Source organism: Hoplias malabaricus, chromosome X1, assembly GCF_029633855.1.
Source record: "Hoplias malabaricus isolate fHopMal1 chromosome X1, fHopMal1.hap1, whole genome shotgun sequence".
NCBI classification, from domain to species: domain Eukaryota; kingdom Metazoa; phylum Chordata; class Actinopteri; order Characiformes; family Erythrinidae; genus Hoplias; species Hoplias malabaricus.
Genome location: NC_089818.1, coordinates 26,444,400 through 26,461,959, shown reverse-complemented (window position 1 = coordinate 26,461,959; position 17,560 = coordinate 26,444,400). Strand labels below are relative to the sequence as shown.

The 17,560-nt window shown below is 46.3% G+C and overlaps 1 protein-coding gene across 1 annotated transcript in view; it reads right to left on the bottom strand.

Annotated features, from left to right (window-relative positions):
* Positions 1 to 650: 650 nt before the first annotated feature.
* The window catches only part of LOC136675661 (calpain-10-like), an 18,038-nt gene continuing 1,128 nt past the window's right edge, over positions 651 to 17,560 (bottom strand). Inside the window, exons 2-12 of the mRNA XM_066652351.1 lie at positions 15,773 to 15,904; positions 11,583 to 11,779; positions 11,157 to 11,356; positions 7,388 to 7,529; positions 6,083 to 6,249; positions 5,678 to 5,934; positions 4,532 to 4,734; positions 4,026 to 4,266; positions 3,435 to 3,631; positions 2,962 to 3,007; positions 651 to 1,738 (exon numbers count right to left, since the gene is read on the bottom strand). Coding sequence (XP_066508448.1) covers positions 1,709 to 1,738; positions 2,962 to 3,007; positions 3,435 to 3,631; positions 4,026 to 4,266; positions 4,532 to 4,734; positions 5,678 to 5,934; positions 6,083 to 6,249; positions 7,388 to 7,529; positions 11,157 to 11,356; positions 11,583 to 11,779; positions 15,773 to 15,904 — 1,812 coding nt within the window. The 3' untranslated portion in view covers positions 651 to 1,708. The remainder of the gene's footprint in view (positions 1,739 to 2,961; positions 3,008 to 3,434; positions 3,632 to 4,025; positions 4,267 to 4,531; positions 4,735 to 5,677; positions 5,935 to 6,082; positions 6,250 to 7,387; positions 7,530 to 11,156; positions 11,357 to 11,582; positions 11,780 to 15,772; positions 15,905 to 17,560) is intronic.

Sequence of the window (17,560 nt, the reverse complement as noted above, 5' to 3'; positions counted from 1 at the left end):
TCTGTGTCTGCAAGGGTTTCCTCTGGGTGACTGTCTGTGAGGAGTGTGGTGTGTTCTCCCTGTGTCTACATGGGTTTCCTCCGAGTGACTGTCTGTGAGGAGTGTGGTGTGTTCTCCGTGTGTCTGCGTGGGTTTCCTCCGGGTGACTGTCTGTGAGGAGTGTGGTGTGTTCTCCCTGTGTCTGCGTGGGTTTTCTCCCATGGTCCAAAAACACACGTTTGTAGGTAGGACTCAAAAGTGTCTGTGTGAGTGTGTGTGTGTGTGTGTGTTGCCCTGTGAAGGACTGGCGCCCCCTCCAGGGTGTATTCCTGCCTTGTGCCCAATGATTCCAGGTAGGCTCTGGACCCACCGTGACCCTGAACTGGATAAGGGTTACGGATAATGAATGAATGAATGTTTGCCCAATTAATGCTTGTACTCTCCATTCCTCCTTCGGCTTCTTTCCAATCCAGCAATGATCCACTCGTGTCTGCGATGTTATGACAAACCGGGAGGTAGCTGTGGAGACTGAGATGTTGACTGCAGAACTGCCTGTTGTTTACAGGTTTGACTGATGATATAAAGAAGCTAAGCTTGAAGGGTTTCTAAACCTTTTAAACGTAATGTCTCAAACACAACTGAGCATTCACATAGATCTTAATTATTCTGTGATTTCCAGACTTCTTCAGACTTAATCTAATCCTATATTAGTTAAATAAGAAGGTTTAAAAACGTGCTGAATATCTGAATGAGGACCCCACTCAGGCCCCAGCAGAGGTTCACACACACAGCGAGCACTGCTGAAAGGCAAATGGTGCTCAAATTACAGTGTCACAGCAAACTGAAATAATCCCAGCCGCCACATTTCCTGTCAGCCACATTTACTTAGCTGTGACTCTGAAGGCACAAAAGAAATGCTCACACAAATACAGAGGTTTGCAGTCTTGACTACGTTCATTGATGGTGGTATGAATGTTGATTAATGCTGTTGTGCGTACCCTTATTTCAACATTAACTTTGATTTCAGGAACACTTTTCCTTATGGACACCGCTGTGATTAATGTCCTCACCATTTCAAAACTGTCATGACATTATGCTGGGCTCATTCGGTCCCAAAAAAGAGGCAAATACATGACCACATACAAAGACCAAAGGCAAGGTCACATCAGCACGTACTCTGATTTCACAATGGTCTTTTTATGTGCTACAGAAGTGCGCTGGCTTTGTCACTCGCTGCTTGATCCATACACTGTAGCACGCGCTCCAACGGCCTGACCAGCAGCCCCTGACCAAGCCCAAACACAGCCACTGTCAGTCCCTTCAGACGAAATCCATCCACGAAGCAAGGCCAAAATATTCTCTCTCTCTCGCTCTCTCAAAAACCTGGCTTAGCCTGCACCACAGTTTGGCTGGGACCCCAAGCCCGTATGTGTCCGCCGCTCGGTCGGCCTCTCTCTCTCTCTCTGAGTCACGTCTTTGTTCGTTGTGTTGGGACCTGCCATGGCTGGGGCCGCAGCCTCAATAGCTCTCGTCAGGCAGCAGGGCCGGGTGCCGTCGGCTTCCATTAGAGTCAGGCCACTGGACAAGTCTGTGATGTGCTAAAGGCTGTGCCGTGTGCTGGCCAATCCCTCCACCCTCCTGTTTGTGGAAGAGGGTGGCTTCCTTTCATCTCCAGCCAGGGTCACAGGGACCCACGTCAGCCTCGAGTGGGGAGACAACCCCCCTAACACTAGAGTCTCATCACGGAGATGTGGGATATCTGAGAAAAAAAGGGTGTGAGAGAGAGAAGTGTGTGTGAGAGAGAGAAAGAGATCGAGAGAGAAGTGGGAGAAAGAGAGAGAGAGAGAGAGAGAGAGAAGTGGGAGAAAGAGAAAAGTGGGAGAGAGAGAGAAGGGTGAGAGAGAGAGCGAGAAAGAGAGAGAGAGAAAGAGATCAAAGAGAAGTGGGAGAGAGAAAGTGAGAGAAAGACAGACAGAGAGAGAGAGAGAGAGAGAGAGAGAGAGAGAGAGAGAGAGAAGTGAGAGAGAGATAAGTGGGAGAAAGAGAGAAGTGAGAGAGACAGAGAGAGAGAGAGAGAAGTGAGAGAGAGAGAGAAGTGAGAGAGAGATAGAGAAGTGGGAGAGACAGAGAGAAGAGAGAGAGATAGAGAAGTGAGAGAGACAGAGAGAAGTGAGAGAGAGATAGAGAAGTGAGAGAGACAGAGAGAAGTGAGAGAGTGATAGAGAAGTGAGAGAGATAGAGAAGTGGGAGAGACAGAGAGAAGAGAGAGAGAAGTGAGAGAGAGATAGAGAGAAGAGAGAGAGAGAAGTGAGAGAGAGATAGAGAAGTGAGAGAGAGAGAAGTGAGAGAGAGAGAGAGAAGTGAGAGAGATAGAGAAGTGGGAGAGACAGAGAGAAGAGAGAGAGAGAAGTGAGAGAGAGATAGAGAAGTGAGAGAGAGAGAGAGAGAGAAGTGGGAGAGACAGAGAGATGTGAGAGAGAGAGAGAGAGAGACAAGTAAGAGAGAGAAATGAGCCTTTGCAATGCAAATGTTTGGGCCCTATTCAAATGAGATGTTTTCTTTAATTGTTAAGTGATAATTTTACTTTACGTTGCACACAAATATGAATGTTTCCTGCACAATTTACTTGTTTTTGCTTTAAATAACAACAAAAACAACATGCCATTTCAACAACTGCTGGGTCGTTTAGGAACAAAATGCTATTAAAAATAATTAGTGATTTTTAAAGCTTTTTATGGAGCATTTTTTATTTGATTATTATTTATATATTATTTTATGGGACACATATACAACATTTCCAATTACTTTGAAGCAGGTTAGTTATATAAAAGATATAAATGGATCACACACAAGTCTCAAAAATAGTCTGTTTTTCACGAGGGAATTGTGAAGAAGTTCACACTAAATATTCTTCAATTCAAGAAACTAAAGATTTTGTGATTTATAAACAGTTACAGAACTAAAAACCATATCAAAACTCACCTCCTGAACCACTTGTCCCAAGCGCTCCTGACTGCTCATGACCTTCCTGCAACAAACACAAACACACAGTCATATTCAGTGCTTCAGGACCGTACTGTAGTTAAAGTAAATTAAAATACACACGTGTCACAACATTCAACATCACAGACTAGATATGAACCGTTTCACCAGGCCACAGCCCTCAGGCTCTGTTATATTCTGTATTTATTCTGTGAAGAGGATATAAATAAATACAAAAATAAATTGATTGAGTGATTGTTTGAGGAAGCGGGTGATTAAACAGTTAACACAGTGACGGAAGGGTTAATGTGTTCACAGTCTATCAGCACTTCAGCTGTCGTTCCTGAGAGTAACTCAACACCCTCACAATCTGAGCTCAGATCTGTACAGTTAGGGTATGTTTAAATTACAACAAACTACATGAGAAATTACTCTGTGTGTGTGTTTGTGTGTGTGTGTGTGTGTGTGTGTACCTGTGTATCTTGCGTTCTATGGTGAGTGTGTATTCTGCCTTGAGGTCAGGCTGGTATGTAGAAGGCAGGACGGCATAAACACCAGGGGGCAGTCTACACTGCACACTGACCTCCTGAGAGTGAGAGTGTGGAACACAGCTCACCACTGGACACACAGCACTGGAGATGACCATGGAGTCCACTCTGTCACCAGATACCTATTGACAAACAGCACAGAGTAGGACTTTAGAGGATCCACAGGTCAATAAATGAACTCATGTCCAATATTAAAGAACAGGTTTAAATTCAAAGACATTAAGATACGCCCCGAATAAACATCTACCAGCAGAGACGACACCCGGACGTTAGAGCCGTGACGAATCCTCATTTTCACTCGTTTAAATCTAAACCGAGGGCTTTTACTGCAGTAGTGTTTTACCTTGGGTCTCTGTCCTTTAACTCGGTACAGGATCTGTGCACCACTGCCTATTGCCCAAAATATTGCACAAGATTATACCTAAGACATTTAAACTTAATCAAATGTGTTGAGTGCAGATGTAATTATGGGATGTTAAGATAATATTATCATATTTGGCATGACTTTGTCCTGACCTTATAAACATGGAAGCCGATGGCATGCAGGCTGTTCTCTGGGCCGTGCTGCCGCAGAGTAACCTTAACGTTATTTCCCCCGGGGTCGTAGGTTACAGTGAGGGGTACACGAGGGTTCTGTCCGTGTGAGGGGAAGTTCCGTCCCCCTCCAGCCGTAGAACCAGCCGTCCAGCGGCCACACACACTGGCAGTCTCCCACTCCCCATCCACAGACTCCTGCGGCACGTTTACCTTTACCTCACTGCACAGAGGAGGAGGGAAGGAGATAGAAAAGTATTTAAACAGAAGGAACATATAGAGTTTAATAATTCTTTAAAAATATATAAATCTACAAAAACCTTTCAGTTTGTATGAGAAGGGATTAAGGTTAAATCCATTGAGTTACAGTGTCATTGTGTGTGTGTGAGAGAGAGAGGGTGTGTGTGTGTGTGTGTGTGTGAGAGAGAGAGAGAGAGAAAGAGAGAGAGTGTGTGTGAGAGTGAGAGAGTGAGAGTGTGTGTGCACACCTGAGTGAAGTGGGGCAGGTGGATTGCACTCGAAGAAGAAACTGCCCCTCTGCTCCCTGCAGGAAGGTGCTGGGCACCAACAAGTAGAACCCAGCACTCAAATGAGTGTGTACCACCACTTCCCGTTCATACGCATGTGTGTGTGAGGACGCACTCGGAGCGGAGTTCAGTGTCTGCTTCAGATTAAAGTGCTTTTTGTCTACCTGTTAAATACAATCATAAAAAAACATAAACCCAGTTTAAAGTTGTGCTTGTCACTTCATCTGAGAGCTTCAAACACATTTTGACACATTTTTTTGTAACAACTGTAAACACTTAACTACATTATAGTTAAAAACATTTGAAAAAAATGTGGTTTCAAAAGTTGTTTCAAAGTTTTGACATGACGTTAAAGGCATGATTGATTTTTACCACAAAATACAGCAAACAATAATTCATTCATTCATTGTCTGTAACCCTTATCCAGTTCAGGGCGGCGGTGGGTCTGGAACCTGCCCGGAATCACTTGGCGCAAGGCAGGAACACACCCTGGAGGGGGCGCTAGTCTTTCACAGGGCAACACACACACTCACACATTCACATATAGGACACTTTTGAGTCTCCAATCCACCTACCAACGTGTGTTTTTGGAGCATGGGAGGAAACCGGAGCACCTGGAGGAAACCCAAACAGACACAGGGAGAACACACCACACTCCTTACTGACAGTCATACGGCGGAAACCCACACAGACACAGGGAGAACACACCACACTCCTCACAGACAATCACCCAAAGGAAACCCACACAGACACAGAGAGAACACACCACACTCCTCACAGACAGTCACCCGGAGGAAACCCACGCAGACACAGAGAGAACACACCACACTCCTCACAGACAGTCACCTGGAACGGGACTTGAACCCACAACCTCCAGGACCCTGGAGCTGTGACAGAGACACTACCTGCTGCTCCACTGTGCCTCCCTATTATTATTATTATTATTATTATTATAAAAAACCTAATACTTATGCCAGTTGTCTCTTCAGTTTTGTGTTTGTTTTAAAGAAGTATGTAGACAGCATAACTTGTTATATTTCAAAAACTGAAAAAAAGAGATTGGTGTACACCAGATGTTAATGTGTTTTGTAATTTCCACCCACCAACCTTCCATAAGTGCAGCGCTATGGCCTGGTAAAGTGGGTGCTGTGGAGAGCTGCTGTCTCCCGGTGGCCGCTGTGTGTAACTTCGCTGACCATGCCATGGTCCACACTGTAGCAGAGTCAGTAGCACCTCGCCTCCCGCTCCAACTTTTAACCAAAACTTAGGGTTACTGCTGTAGCTGCTGTTGTTACGGCAACCGCCTGCAGAACGTCCTCTGACCCAGTGGCCACTAATGTGTTGGGTGTGAGGTAATAAGGAACCTGTAAGAGCAGAAGAGACAGAACCAGACATATCTATGGTAGAGAAATATAAGTCATAGAACCAAAGTCAGTAGAGGCATCAATCTTTTAGCCAGAGTTCTGTCGTTCGTTTCATTTGGCTGTTGGTCATTATCTTCCAGTCAGATACCTGTGTAGATGCTGTGGAGGTGGCCATCCTCAGCGATAGGATAACATACTGTGACCTCGTCAAATTCCTGGTGGAATTCCATCTCATCTACCCAGAATTCTCCCTCCTGGGTGCGGGCCAGCAGGTCCATGGCGCATAAGGGATCCAGAGAGCTCCATCCGGCCCCACTGAAGACAGAAACCCGGGACAGAGATGCAGAACAATCAGGAAACGTATCACTTCACTGAAAGAGACGTGAACAAACCTGAAAACCTGCATTTTTTTAATTAACTCCCATTTTCAGTTGGAAAAAAAGAACAGCATTATATTCAAATATTCTCAGCAAATTCTAAAGGAAATGTCAGAGCATCTGTCCGTGAGCTGACACTCAATCGAACGTGAGTCATGCAGCAAGACAACAGCCCTAAGATCACAGATCATTCCACAGAAGGACGGTTAAAGAAGAATAACATCAGTGTTTTGGGATGGACTCATGCAGTGCTGCCTACGGAGGCGGGATCCTGAGGGAGGGAGGGAGCGAGGCGAGTCTGAGTCGAGTGTCTGTGAGGCATCCTTCACTGCCTTAGAATACCCATAATCCTGTGCGTCAGCTTTCCTCAGAATATAGAGGGTTTAGAAGATCGTCAGATCTCTGCGCTGCTGCGTCCTCTTCACACACACTGTATTATTATTAACATTTCTATCGTGTTCCTTCTGAATGTTATTTCAGTTATAAACAGTGATGTGTGTGTTGTGTATCACACGTGAACGCAGTCAGCTCTCTGTATCCTAACAACGTCGTGACGTGTCGCTCCTTGGAAGCGTGTGTCAAACGTAGGTGCCTTCGCGTCTAAACGCTGCCTTCTGAGGCACTGACTGAGGAAACGCAGGCAGCAAGGCGTCGGTTTCAGACACAGCCGTTGTCCCCGTTTCGCTAATTGTCTTGTTCTTACTTGATCTATTGACCTTCCTCACTGGATCAGCTCTCTGACTCATCTTGAAGGAGTACACTCACTGTCAGTTCTGTTGCCAGAAAAGCAAGGTCAAGACGCTCTCCTGGACCATGGGCCACTCAGGAGCTAGAATTTCTTTTAAAGTGAAGACCCTCCAGTTCGCTTTCCTCCGAGGGCAGCATGACGACGTCGATACTTAATTCCCTATCGTACTTTATTGTAATTGCTGTTAGGTCTTTTTATTTACACACATTATCTTTGCATTAACACTAGAAACAAACTGAATGTGGCACTGATATAGTTCTATACCAAGGGAGGGGGAGTATTATAACACCAGCCTGAATCAGTGATTACCTCACTTCTGAGTGCTCACCTTTCAGTCCAGTCCCCTCCCCAGCACCTCCGCCCCCAGGGGTTCCATATCCGTAGCAGCTGTACGTCTTTTCCATCACTTGTTTTCACATCTGTCCATTCCATTACACTCAGAGCATGGAACTGACCCCGCTCAGGCGCTCCTGAGGAAAAAGAGATGACAAACGCTGTTCATCTTTAAAACAAACCCAAAGACGATTTAAACTAAGAGTTAAGCACAAGCTAAAACTAAACATTCTCACAGAAGTGTAGTATATTACTTTTAAATTAGTCTTCATATGTGTCTTATATAGAACAGAATTAGACCAATCAGAGACTGCAGTTACAAAGACTGTGGGTGTAGGATGAGGTGGGGGCTTTCTTTAAAACCGCTGTGGCTACGTTAACACCACCAGGCTGAAATGAATCACATATTTATTGTGCCTCAGTGTGGCAGAGAAGTGATGTTTGGATGTGAACATGAATCAAGCTCTTCAGCCCCAAGCTCCAATCATGAGCCGCTCTTTTGTGAGCGAGCCCCGTCACACTTTTTGGACTGTGAGGTAAGCACTAGGTTCAACGTGTGTTTACATTTATAAAATGCACGAATGTAGCCGATTAAGATTTTTAAAGTTATTGTCTTGTACTCTGTCAGTTAAAATAAATATTCACAGATTCACAGATTTAAATTGTATTTCCTTTTACAAAATACCCCGACTTTTCTGGAAACGGTTGATGTTGATGTTGACGTGTGAGTGGTAACTCATCGTCGTATAAACATCGTGCTTTTCCAGAGCGTAATAAACACATCAAATATTGATTTACAATAAACTGGATTATGAGAGTTCATTTGCATGTGAACGCTTGCTATAAATGTCCTTTTTGTTTAGGACAGTGTGATTTCCACAGCTGCAAAAGTACGAAGTGATAAAGATCACAGAAGTGAAATGCCTTTTTCCCCTCGCTGCATGGTCTCAGCTAAACACCTGGCAGCTTTGTGCTTTTTTATTATACAAAAAGCTTCCAAGAGGAAGTGAGAGTCCTTTTCCTCAGCCTCCTACAACACAGAATCACACGTGACATGTGACCTGTTCATACCTTCAGAGCTGAGGACATTGAAAGACAAAAAGGAAAAACATATTCGGTTACCATCACAAGTACTGTCCCATTATTCATCAGAACTGATATTGACTCAGTGTTTTGTTTTGTTTTGTAGCTCATATTTCTTTCATTTAATCTGTTATGGCCAGCTGATGACCCCTGTGAAGAGCTGGGGGTGCAGTGGGTGTGTTGGGGACTATGTTGTTGAGGTGTAGCTGGTTGCTGATCGGATCATAAACAGTCACAGCAACCTTAATGTTTAGGTGTAGGATTCAAACAATAAGTGATAACGGAAACGTGGGGGCGGCACCGTGGCGCAGCAGATAGTGTCACAGTCACACAGCTCCAGGGTCCTGGAGGTTGTGGGTTTGATTCCCGCTCCAGGTGACTGTCTGTGAGGAGTGTGGTGTATTCTCCCTGTGTCTGCGTGGGTTTTCTCCGGGTGACTGTCTGTGAGGAGTGTGGTGTGTTCTCCCTGTGTCTGCGTGGGTTTCCTCTGGGTGACTGTCTGTGAGGAGTGTGGTGTGTTCTCCCTGTGTCTGCGTGGGTTTCCTCTGGGTGACTGTCTGTGAGGAGTGTGGTGTGTTCTCTCTGTGTCTGCGTGGGTTTCCTCTGGGTGACTGTCTGTGAGGAGTGTGGTGTGTTCTCTCTGTGTCTGCGTGGGTTTCCTCTGGGTGACTGTCTGTGAGGAGTGTGGTGTGTTCTCTCTGTGTCTGCGTGGGTTTTCTCCGGGTGACTGTCTGTGAGGAGTGTGGTGTATTCTCCCTGTGTCTGCGTGGGTTTTCTCCGGGTGACTGTCTGTGAGGAGTGTGGTGTGTTCTCCCTGTGTCTGCGTGGGTTTCCTCTGGGTGACTGTCTGTGAGGAGTGTGGTGTGTTCTCTCTGTGTCTGCGTGGGTTTCCTCTGGGTGACTGTCTGTGAGGAGTGTGGTGTGTTCTCTCTGTGTCTGCGTGGGTTTTCTCCGGGTGACTGTCTGTGAGGAGTGTGGTGTATTCTCCCTGTGTCTGCGTGGGTTTTCTCCGGGTGACTGTCTGTGAGGAGTGTGGTGTGTTCTCCCTGTGTCTGCGTGGGTTTCCTCCGGGTGACTGTCTGTGAGGAGTGTGGTGTGTTCTCTCTGTGTCTGCGTGGGTTTTCTCCGGGTGACTGTCTGTGAGGAGTGTGGTGTGTTCTCCCTGTGTCTGCGTGGGTTTCCTCTGGGTGACTGTCTGTGAGGAGTGTGGTGTGTTCTCTCTGTGTCTGCGTGGGTTTTCTCCGGGTGACTGTCTGTGAGGAGTGTGGTGTATTCTCCCTGTGTCTGTGTGGGTTTTCTCCGGGTGACTGTCTGTGAGGAGTGTGGTGTGTTCTCCCTGTGTCTGCGTGGGTTTCCTCTGGGTGACTGTCTGTGAGGAGTGTGGTGTGTTCTCTCTGTGTCTGCGTGGGTTTCCTCTGGGTGACTGTCTGTGAGGAGTGTGGTGTGTTCTCTCTGTGTCTGCGTGGGTTTTCTCCGGGTGACTGTCTGTGAGGAGTGTGGTGTATTCTCCCTGTGTCTGCCTGGGTTTTCTCCGGGTGACTGTCTGTGAGGAGTGTGGTGTGTTCTCCCTGTGTCTGCGTGGGTTTCCTCTGGGTGACTGTCTGTGAGGAGTGTGGTGTGTTCTCTCTGTGTCTGCGTGGGTTTTCTCCGGGTGACTGTCTGTGAGGAGTGTGGTGTGTTCTCCCTGTGTCTGCGTGGGTTTCCTCTGGGTGACTGTCTGTGAGGAGTGTGGTGTATTCTCCCTGTGTCTGCGTGGGTTTTCTCCGGGTGACTGTCTGTGAGGAGTGTGGTGTATTCTCCCTGTGTCTGCGTGGGTTTTCTCCGGGTGACTGTCTGTGAGGAGTGTGGTGTGTTCTCCCTGTGTCTGCGTGGGTTTCCTCTGGGTGACTGTCTGTGAGGAGTGTGGTGTGTTCTCTCTGTGTCTGCGTGGGTTTCCTCTGGGTGACTGTCTGTGAGGAGTGTGGTGTGTTCTCTCTGATATATCAGTCGAGGATATATCATCCTTCACTATAATTCAACATGCTGTGCACTACTTGAGTGTAGAATCTGTTATTTTATGATCTACACTGTGCACTACAAAGGGTGTAAGGAGACCTTTGATATGAAGCTAATCTCTTGCTGCAGCAGCAAAAGCAACCATCTGCCTTTTACTGTCCTTATCTTGTACGGTTTACAGGTTTTTTTAATTTGATGAAGCATCTCACAAATATGATGCTTTCCTGTGTGGCGGAGGCAAGGTGCTTATTTATTAATGTGTGTGTGTGTGTGTGTGTGTGTGTGTGTGTGTCAGGTCACTTTCATTTTTAAACAGTAAAGAGAGCCAAATCCAAGCTGAGCAAAAATGCAATGTGAACGTTGCCTGTTCTGAGCATTAACACTCATCCAAACCAATGTTAGTGAATATTTACAGATTAAAGGAAATATCACCAAAGCCTCTGAAATATGAGAATTTCAAGTTAAAATAATTTACAGCTGAAAGAGTGAAAGTGAGTGAGAGAACGATAAGCGCAGCACAAGTCATAGGATCGTACGGCATGCTTTTAATTTCCCGTATTCCATTCCCCAGCTCATCTGTGTTAAGGGAAGGTGTACTTCATGTTGCTGAAGGCATATCATCCCCTGAACTGTAGCTGAGAACCTCTGGCCTGTACAGTCTTGTTAAGGTGCAGGCGTCCTCTCACCTGCAGGGGCGCTGTGTACACAGCAGCTGATGTGACTGCATTTTCTCATCTCCTTTGAAAGTTTTGGAAACGGGTTCTTCTCAGTTGTAGTCGTGTCACCAGCCGTTTTCAGTGTCCAGCGCTCAGCCACTCCCCCACACAAGTCCACCATGGCCTCACACACCTGCCCTGCCCACAGGTATTCATATGAACCATGCAACCTTTGGAAAAACAAACACAGTTCATTTCTAAAGTTTAAAACTCACACATTCTTATTGCATTACCAGAATCAGCAAATAATAGTGATTTTTACATTTTCTGTGAGTAAATACAGTGAGTGACACAGTGGAGTTTATCGTTATGGCAGTACTGATGGAACACAAATACAGAGCAGCTGCAATTGTTTTTATTTTAAACCACTGGGTTAGTAAACCCCATAGAACTCACTTGGCATATGCTTTCTCCAGCAGTGCTACCCAGAATGCATAAGGGCTGTGGCAGCGGGAGAAACAGAGTTTGTTGTCAACGCAGGGAAGACGATCATCCACACGAACCTTCACCCAACACCCGTTTTGCCAAAACTGGAAGCAGAATTCACCACTGTATCCTCTCTCCCCCCAAACTCTCTGCCCTGGGGGCATCACCTGTAACAACCACACATTCGAGAGTGAAAGGGTTAAGGCCTGGGGCGGTATATATTGCAGCAATGAACATAAACGTCACCTATTCAGTGCTTTCTTCTGCTGTAGAGACCAGTAGTAGATGTTACATCATGCAATAAAACATACATTATCAATGGTATTTTGAGGTGTATTCACATGTATTTTTAATATTTAAATATTTGTGTATTTTGGCACACTATAACAACCATCCATTCATTCATTCATTGTCTGTAGCCCTTATCCAAGAACCAAGGTTCCAAGAATCAGGAACGGAACCGGTTCAAGAACCGGAGTTCATTTGGTGGAAAAGCGCTATGGTTGACAGAAACAAATCAATGATTCAATGATTCCGATTGGTTAATCAAACCTCGCGCTCTGATTGGCCCAGCTAAAGCTTTTCTATTGGTCCATCAATAGGCCGTCAAAACAGGGTCTTAAATCCTCAACTGCAAAAAGAGATCCGCGCACGCAGCAGAGAAAGAGAATGTGTGGATTTCCACCTCATTCAAAAACTCCCACTGTCACATTTGGAACCTTTAAAAAGTTTGCTCTTGCACATTTTAAACCGTTTGAGAAGTTACTGATTCACACATTCACCACATTTCATTTACAAATGCAAATCTTTTTTACACATTTGTGAATTTAAATTATTATTATTGTTGTTGAGGGCGGCACGGTGGCGCAGCAGGTAGTGTCGCAGTCACACAGCTCCAGGGGCCTGGAGGTTGTGGGTTCGATTCACGCTCTGGGTGACTGTCTGTGAGGAGTGTGGTGTGTTCTCCCTGTGTCTGCATGGGTTTCCTCCGAGTGACTGTCTGTGAGGAGTGTGGTGTGTTCTCCCTGTGTCTGTGTGGGTTTCCTCCGAGTGACCGTCTGTGAGGAGTGTGGTGTGTTCTCCCTGTGTCTGTGTAGGTTTCCTCCGGGTGACTGTCTGTGAGGAGTGTGGTGTGTTCTCCCTGTGTCTGTGTGGGTTTCCTCCGGGTGACTGTCTGTGAGGAGTTGGTGTGTTCTCCCTGTGTCTGTGTGGGTTTCCTCCGGGTGACTGTCTGTGAGGAGTTGGTGTGTTCTCCCTGTGTCTGTGTGGGTTTCCTCCGGGTGACTGTCTGTGAGGAGTGTGGTGTGTTCTCTCTGTGTCTGTGTGGGTTTCCTCCGGGTGACTGTCTGTGAGGAGTTGGTGTGTTCTCCCTGTGTCTGTGTGGGTTTCCTCCGGGTGCTCCGGTTTCCTCCCACAGTCCAAAAACACACGTTGGTAGGTGGATTGGCGACTCGAAAGTGTCCGTAGGTGTGAATGTGTGTGTGTGTGTGTCTGTGTTGCCCTGTGAAGGACTGGCGCCCCCTCCAGGGTGTATTCCCGCCTTGTGCCCAATGATTCCAGGTAGGCTCTGGACCCACCGCGACCCTAAATTGGATAAGGGTTACAGATAATGGATGGATGGATTATTGTTGTTGTTGTTGTTTTAAATTTGATCATTCCAATACATTCGTGGGTTTTAGTTGTACGTGTCTGTAGTTGCTCAAACGCAGTTACAAAGTCCGTTACATTTCTGAGTACTGTTTTACAAACTCTTTTTTGACCCTTTTTTGACTCCGTATAATTAATTACACAAGGGAAATTTCCTCTGTTCTGCTTTGGATTTTCATCTAAAACATGTGTTTGAATATAATTACGTCATGCTAATATTCCATTTGGGAAAATATGTCAAAACATCTGCTAATTTTCCATTTCTGATCACATCCAGTGGTACTTTAGTCGATAAGATTAGAGACCTCACAACCCTCCAGATCCTGGAAAGTCACTGATTCCAAAAGAGAACGTTTTGACATTTAAAACTCCTTTTTGTTTCTGAAAGGGACTTTTAAATTTGATTATCAATATTTAATCTTCCAAACACACCTCCAAATTCCTGGTCCAACTGATATCTCTGAACATTAGAGAAACAAAACCATAAATGCTTTCCAGGCACCTTGGGTTAAGATGTATATCTATATTTGCATGAGTCTGATACCACATTATTAATGTGCAGGGGTTACCTTGTTTTGTAACATTGGCTTATGCAAATAAACAGTGCATTAGTGAATGTGCTACAAAACTAAACAGCTCGAGTTACAGATGAGTTTCTGTGGGAATTCAAACAGTGAATAAACACTTACAGACAATTTACACTTCAGACACCAACAAGATACAGTCGCTTCTTACTCACACACACCGCTCCACCTTAAAAGATACAGTCGCTTCTTACTCACACACACCGCTCCACATTAAAAGATACAGTCGCTTCTTACTCACACACACCGCTCCACCTTAAAATATACAGTCGCTTCTTACTCACACACACCGCTCCACCTTAAAATATACAGTCGCTTCTTACTCACACACACCGCTCCACCTTAAAATATACAGTCGCTTCTTACTCACACACACCGCTCCACATTAAAAGATACAGTCGCTTCTTACTCACACGCACCGCTCCACATTAAAATATACAGTCGCTTCTTACTCACACACACCGCTCCACCTTAAAATATACAGTCGCTTCTTACTCACACACACCGCTCCACATTAAAAGATACAGTCGCTTCTTACTCACACACACCGCTCCACCTTAAAATATACAGTCGCTTCTTACTCACACACACCGCTCCACATTAAAAGATACAGTCGCTTCTTACTCACACACACCGCTCCACCTTAAAATATACAGTCGCTTCTTACTCACACACACCGCTCCACCTTAAAATATACAGTCGCTTCTTACTCACACACACCGCTCCACCTTAAAATATACAGTCGCTTCTTACTCACACACACCGCTCCACATTAAAAGATACAGTCGCTTCTTACTCACACACACCGCTCCACATTAAAATATACAGTCGCTTCTTACTCACACACACCGCTCCACCTTAAAATATACAGTCGCTTCTTACTCACACGCACCGCTCCACCTTAAAAGATAAAGTCGCTTCTTACTCACACACACCGCTCCACCTTAAAAGATACAGTCACTTCTTACTCACACACACCGCTCCACATTAAAAGATACAGTCGCTTCTTACTCACACACACTGCTCCACCTTAAAAGATACAGTCGCTTCTTACTCACACACACCGCTCCACCTTAAAAGATACAGTCGCTTCTTACTCACACGCACCGCTCCACCTTAAAAGATACAGTCGCTTCTTACTCACACACACCGCTCCACCTTAAAAGATACAGTCGCTTCTTACTCACACGCACCGCTCCACCTTAAAAGATACAGTCGCTTCTTACTCACACGCACCGCTCCACCTTAAAAGATGCAGTCGCTTCTTACTCACACGCACCGCTCCACCTTAAAAGATACAGTCGCTTCTTACTCACACACACCGCTCCACCTTAAAAGATACAGTCGCTTCTTACTCACACGCACCGCTCCACCTTAAAAGATACAGTCGCTTCTTACTCACACGCACCGCTCCACCTTAAAAGATGCAGTCGCTTCTTACTCACACACACCGCTCCACCTTAAAAGATACAGGATACAGTCGCTTCTTACTCACACACACCGCTCCACCTTAAAAGATACAGTCGCTTCTTACTCACACACACCGCTCCACCTTAAAAGATACAGGATACAGTCGCTTCTTACTCACAAACACTGCTCCACATTAAAAGATACAGTCGCTTCTTACTCACACACACCGCTCCACCTTAAAAGATACATTCGCTTCTTACTCACACACACCGCTCCACCTTAAAAGATAGAACTGCATTTCCCCAAATAGACGTAGATGTTCCCTTTAAAGTAGCTGAATTCATTAACTGGATGAACTGTCTGGATACATTTGTGCATGTAGTTACAATACACACTATAAACTGAATGCAGGGAACTCCATTTAATAGCAAAATAATAGATTTCCACAATGTTGGCCCTGCATCTAAAAAGTGCAATTCCTCAATTTAACCAGTAGAACAAGGTGTAGGTGTATGTTACCTGCTCCAAAAGATTACGGCTCTTTAGCAGCATGATACACGCACACAGCAGCCAGCAGTCTCCCAGAATTCCTTGCTTTGGGTAGGCCCCCGTAAGGTCATCAGGGAAGAGTTGTGGACGTTTACAGATATGCTGCGTGAAAACACAGAGACAACCTGTTATACACTGATCACAGCATTCACTAAAAATGATAGTAAATAAATGACTACAATCCATGATCTTCCACCACTTTTATGGGCATTTACAGAATGTGGCATGGAAATATTACTGGCATTTGCAGATTCTCTACAGTGACTGGACATTCAGGTTTCAGACACAGGCAAATGCAGAGTTAGATTTCTTGCCCGAGGTTATGTGGTTGCTACTGTCAGTTTCCTACATGAGGGATGCACTATTAATAATGAATATTAAATCAGGTCCAGGGCGGCACGGTGGCACAGCAGGTAGTTGCCGCAGTCACACAGCTCCAGGGACCTGGAGGTTGTGGGTTCGATTCCCGCTCCAGGTGACTGTCTGTGAGGAGTGTGGTGTGTTCTCCCTGTGTCTGCGTGGGTTTCCTCCGGGTGACTGTCTGTGAGGAGTGTGGTGTGTTCTCTCTGTGTCTGTGTGGGTTTCCTCCGGGTGACTGTCTGTGAGGAGTGTGGTGTGTTCTCCCTGTGTCTGCGTGGGTTTCCTCCGGGTGACTGTCTGTGAGGAGTGTGGTGTGTTCTCCCTGTGTCTGCGTGGGTTTCCTCCTGGTGACTGTCTGTGAGGAGTGTGGTGTGTTCTCTCTGTGTCTGCGTGGGTTTCCTCCGGGTGACTGTCTGTGAGGAGTGTGGTGTGTTCTCTCTGTGTCTGCGTGGGTTTCCTCCGGGTGACTGTCTGTGAGGAGTGTGGTGTGTTCTCCCTGTGTCTGCGTGGGTTTCCTCCGGGTGACTGTCTGTGAGGAGTGTGGTGTGTTCTCCCTGTGTCTGCGTGGGTTTCCTCCTGGTGACTGTCTGTGAGGAGTGTGGTGTGTTCTCCCTGTGTCTGCGTGGGTTTCCTCCTGGTGACTGTCTGTGAGGAGTGTGGTGTGTTCTCTCTGTGTCTGCGTGGGTTTCCTCCGGGTGACTGTCTGTGAGGAGTGTGGTGTGTTCTCTCTGTGTCTGCGTGGGTTTCCTCCGGGTGACTGTCTGTGAGGAGTGTGGTGTGTTCTCTCTGTGTCTGCGTGGGTTTCCTCCGGGTGACTGTCTGTGAGGAGTGTGGTGTGTTCTCCCTGTGTCTGTGTGGGTTTCCTCCTGGTGACTGTCTGTGAGGAGTGTGGTGTGTTCTCCCTGTGTCTGCGTGGGTTTCCTCCGGGTGACTGTCTGTGAGGAGTGTGGTGTGTTCTCTCTGTCTGTGTGGGTTTCCTCCTGGTGACTGTCTGTGAGGAGTGTGGTGTGTTCTCCCTGTGTCTGCGTGGGTTTCCTCCTGGTGAGTGTCTGTGAGGAGTGTGGAGTGTTCTCCCTGTGTCTGCGTGGGTTTCCTCCGGGTGACTGTCTGTGAGGTGTGTGGTGTGTTCTCTCTGTGTCTGTGTGGGTTTCCTCCTGGTGACTGTCTGTGAGGAGTGTGGTGTGTTCTCCCTGTGTCTGCGTGGATTTCCTCCGGGTGACTGTGAGGAGTGTGGTGTGTTCTCTCTGTGTCCGCGTGGGTTTCCTCCAGGTGCTCCGGTTTCTTCCCACGCTCCAAAAACACACGTAGGTAGGTTGATTGGCATAGGTGAGAGTGAGTGTGTGAGTGAATGTGTGTGCGTTGTCCTGTGAAGGACAGGCGGCCCCTCCAGGGTGTATT